A 2718-nucleotide genomic window follows, 5' to 3' on the forward strand; every position below is an offset into this window, starting at 1 on the left:
CTCACAATTTATATAGTAAAGTCAATAACTAATATTAAGTAATTTACTTGCAAACCGATATTGCTACTTAGAATAGATTCGGTATATATGTCAAGGCGTGTCACTCTATCGACTAATCAAGTGATCGTAACTGGTTTTTTGACATGCATATATATCAAATAATTGGAACGCATTTATTTTTAGAGGGAAAAAATAATAAATGGCAAACATTTTTAAAATTTATTAACCTCTTGGTAGATTATAAAATAAAAAAATGACATTTGACATAGGAAAAAGTGGTATTCCATAAAAACAATGAATGGTATGAATGGTATACTGGTATTATCGAAATATTCATTTTTTTCCATAAAAAAAAAATGTTAACTTAACATTATCTATATCAATATCGCTGAGAGATATTATTCCATTTTTTTCTATAAAAAAATAATATTAACTTAAGCAAAGATATTGGTTTTCATTCATTGTTTTTCATTTTTTCCTTCAAAAAATAATGTTCACTCAACCAGCAAATTTAGTTTTCTTCCATTATTTTGCAAATATTAAAAATAGTCCAATTTAAGCGGCTATAATGATTTATAATGATTTAATGAATGATTTATAGACGTATTGCCATACAATTTTGACACTTATCATCTGAATGTTCCCACTCATATTTCTAAAAATCATAGATACATATTCTATAAAGAATATTCTATATTCTGTCATTGCATAATGATTAGACTATATAGTTAAGATTATAATCTACAGATAGATTAGATCTTCTAATCTATCTAATCTAATCTCTGATAATTATTGTTGTAAAAATTTCCTAAATGTTGTTGCTTCCAAATTCATTAAAATACCTTCACAGAGTCTCTATAAACTTCTGAGTACTTCAATAATAGTAGTAAAAATTATCTTCTTTCTATGTATGTATAGTTATCAATTTTCATATTTTTTATAGCTTTTATAGTTTTTGAATATAGCGTTCCTTTTAATTGAACGCTATCATCACTAAAGAGCTATCTACCATGGTCTCTCATTGTCTTTCCACTTCGTGATATTGGCTTTAAGTTATTGCAAGGATGTTTTGTTGTAAATGAAGTGAAATTTGCTTGTATAATCATAAAATTAAATCTTTTGTAACCACACGAAAAGTTTTGGTTTTTACAAGTGACAATGCCATTTTAATTGCTCATTCAACTTGTTTCCACGCGATTGTGGTGCGAGTGGCATCATTCGCTTTTGTGACCATCATGTGACGACAAACAACAGGAGGATTGCAGCAGCAGTGAGAGCAACAAGACAAGGGCAGAGCATTAACATAAAATTGTGTAATAAATGATTTTCTCTAATTGCAATTTAGTAAGGTTATAAGTCTTTTATTGAGTTGTAACCTGGTGACGATGTGTATTGAAATTTATGATTATTTCTACGCTTTGTTTGCACGACAATGTCACCACAAATTTTCCAAATTTTAACTAAATGACTAAATTTTTATTAAGCCGAAGCTTTGTGATGTTGAATTTATAAATAGAAACTTTTTATAGTATTTTACTAATAAAATTAGTTATCAATTAAAACAGTATTCTAAATTAGTATTCGATTTTACTTAAATCCATTATTATCTTCTTAATTTTTATCTTCAGGTCAATAACCAATATAAGGAAATTTACTTGGAAACCATGTTTAACATTTTGCAACAGATTTATTTATTTAAATATTTATGTATTATTCACATACTACAATAATCTTAATAAAAGGTTAAACATATGCAGTATATATTTTGACAATCTATTAGAATAGTTACAAATACAAATCTTTCTGTCTACAAACACAAATAGATCTACAAATAGATTTGTTTACAATATTGCCAACATCATCCTTATCAAATGAACAACCCGGACTTATACAACTTAAAGAAAATTAACTCAAAATGCCAATATACCTACATAAATGGTGATATGCTTAATCTTACAGAAACTTCACCAATATTACTGTTTTTAAATAATGCTTTGTAAAAATTTAGAATAGATTAAAATCAAAAGCTATAATGTTCGATAAGTAGAGAAAGGCTAAGAGAACGTTATGAGGCTGAAGCTTCAACGATATTGATCAGGAACTTGCAAAAAAATTTATGTTTATATTTAGTTGTTATTTAACTCTAAACATGTCCTTTACCTGGAGTGAAAACTCAAGAACCCAGAAAAAGACAATAGCAGTTGTCTGGACTCGTCTTTTGGGTGAAAAAAGTTAGCTTTAGCACGTTTTTACTCTGCTAAAGCTGTTATGTGTATTGCAGTACATGCTTGGACATGCTTGGACTCGTCTTTTGGGTGAAAAAATGTAAGCTTTAGCACGTTTTTACTCTGCTAAAGCTGTTATGTGTATTGCAGTACATGCTTGAATTTGCTCTCATTAAGTAAATTAAAAACTGATTTTATGATAGAAATTAAATTTCTCTAATTAAGCAATATTTAATCATGAAGCACATTTGTTGCACTTTATTTTGACCTCTAATCTACCAAAGCCATCACAAAATATAATTTTCCGACAGACAACAAACCAAGTTGACCCCATAAATTACGAATAATTGCAGAACAGGAACAAAAATTCCGCTTTCGGAGTTGATAACTCATTTTGTAGGAGCTGACATAAAAAAAAAACAACTACAGATAACAACTTCGTCCTGCAATTAATTAACACATTTGCATATGAGTTCAGTTGTTGTAGAGGATA

General features: G+C 28.3%; 1 protein-coding gene across 1 annotated transcript in view; it reads left to right on the forward strand.

Annotated features, from left to right (window-relative positions):
- The first annotated feature begins 2149 nt into the window (after positions 1 to 2149).
- LOC119674601 (diuretic hormone receptor-like) overlaps positions 2150 to 2718 on the forward strand; it is a 10743-nt gene continuing 10174 nt past the window's right edge. The window contains exon 1 of the mRNA XM_038085745.1: positions 2150 to 2231. Within this exon, the coding sequence (XP_037941673.1) occupies positions 2150 to 2231 (82 nt within the window). The remainder of the gene's footprint in view (positions 2232 to 2718) is intronic.

This window comes from Teleopsis dalmanni, chromosome 2, assembly GCF_002237135.1.
Source record: "Teleopsis dalmanni isolate 2A chromosome 2, ASM223713v2, whole genome shotgun sequence".
NCBI lineage: Eukaryota > Metazoa > Arthropoda > Insecta > Diptera > Diopsidae > Teleopsis > Teleopsis dalmanni.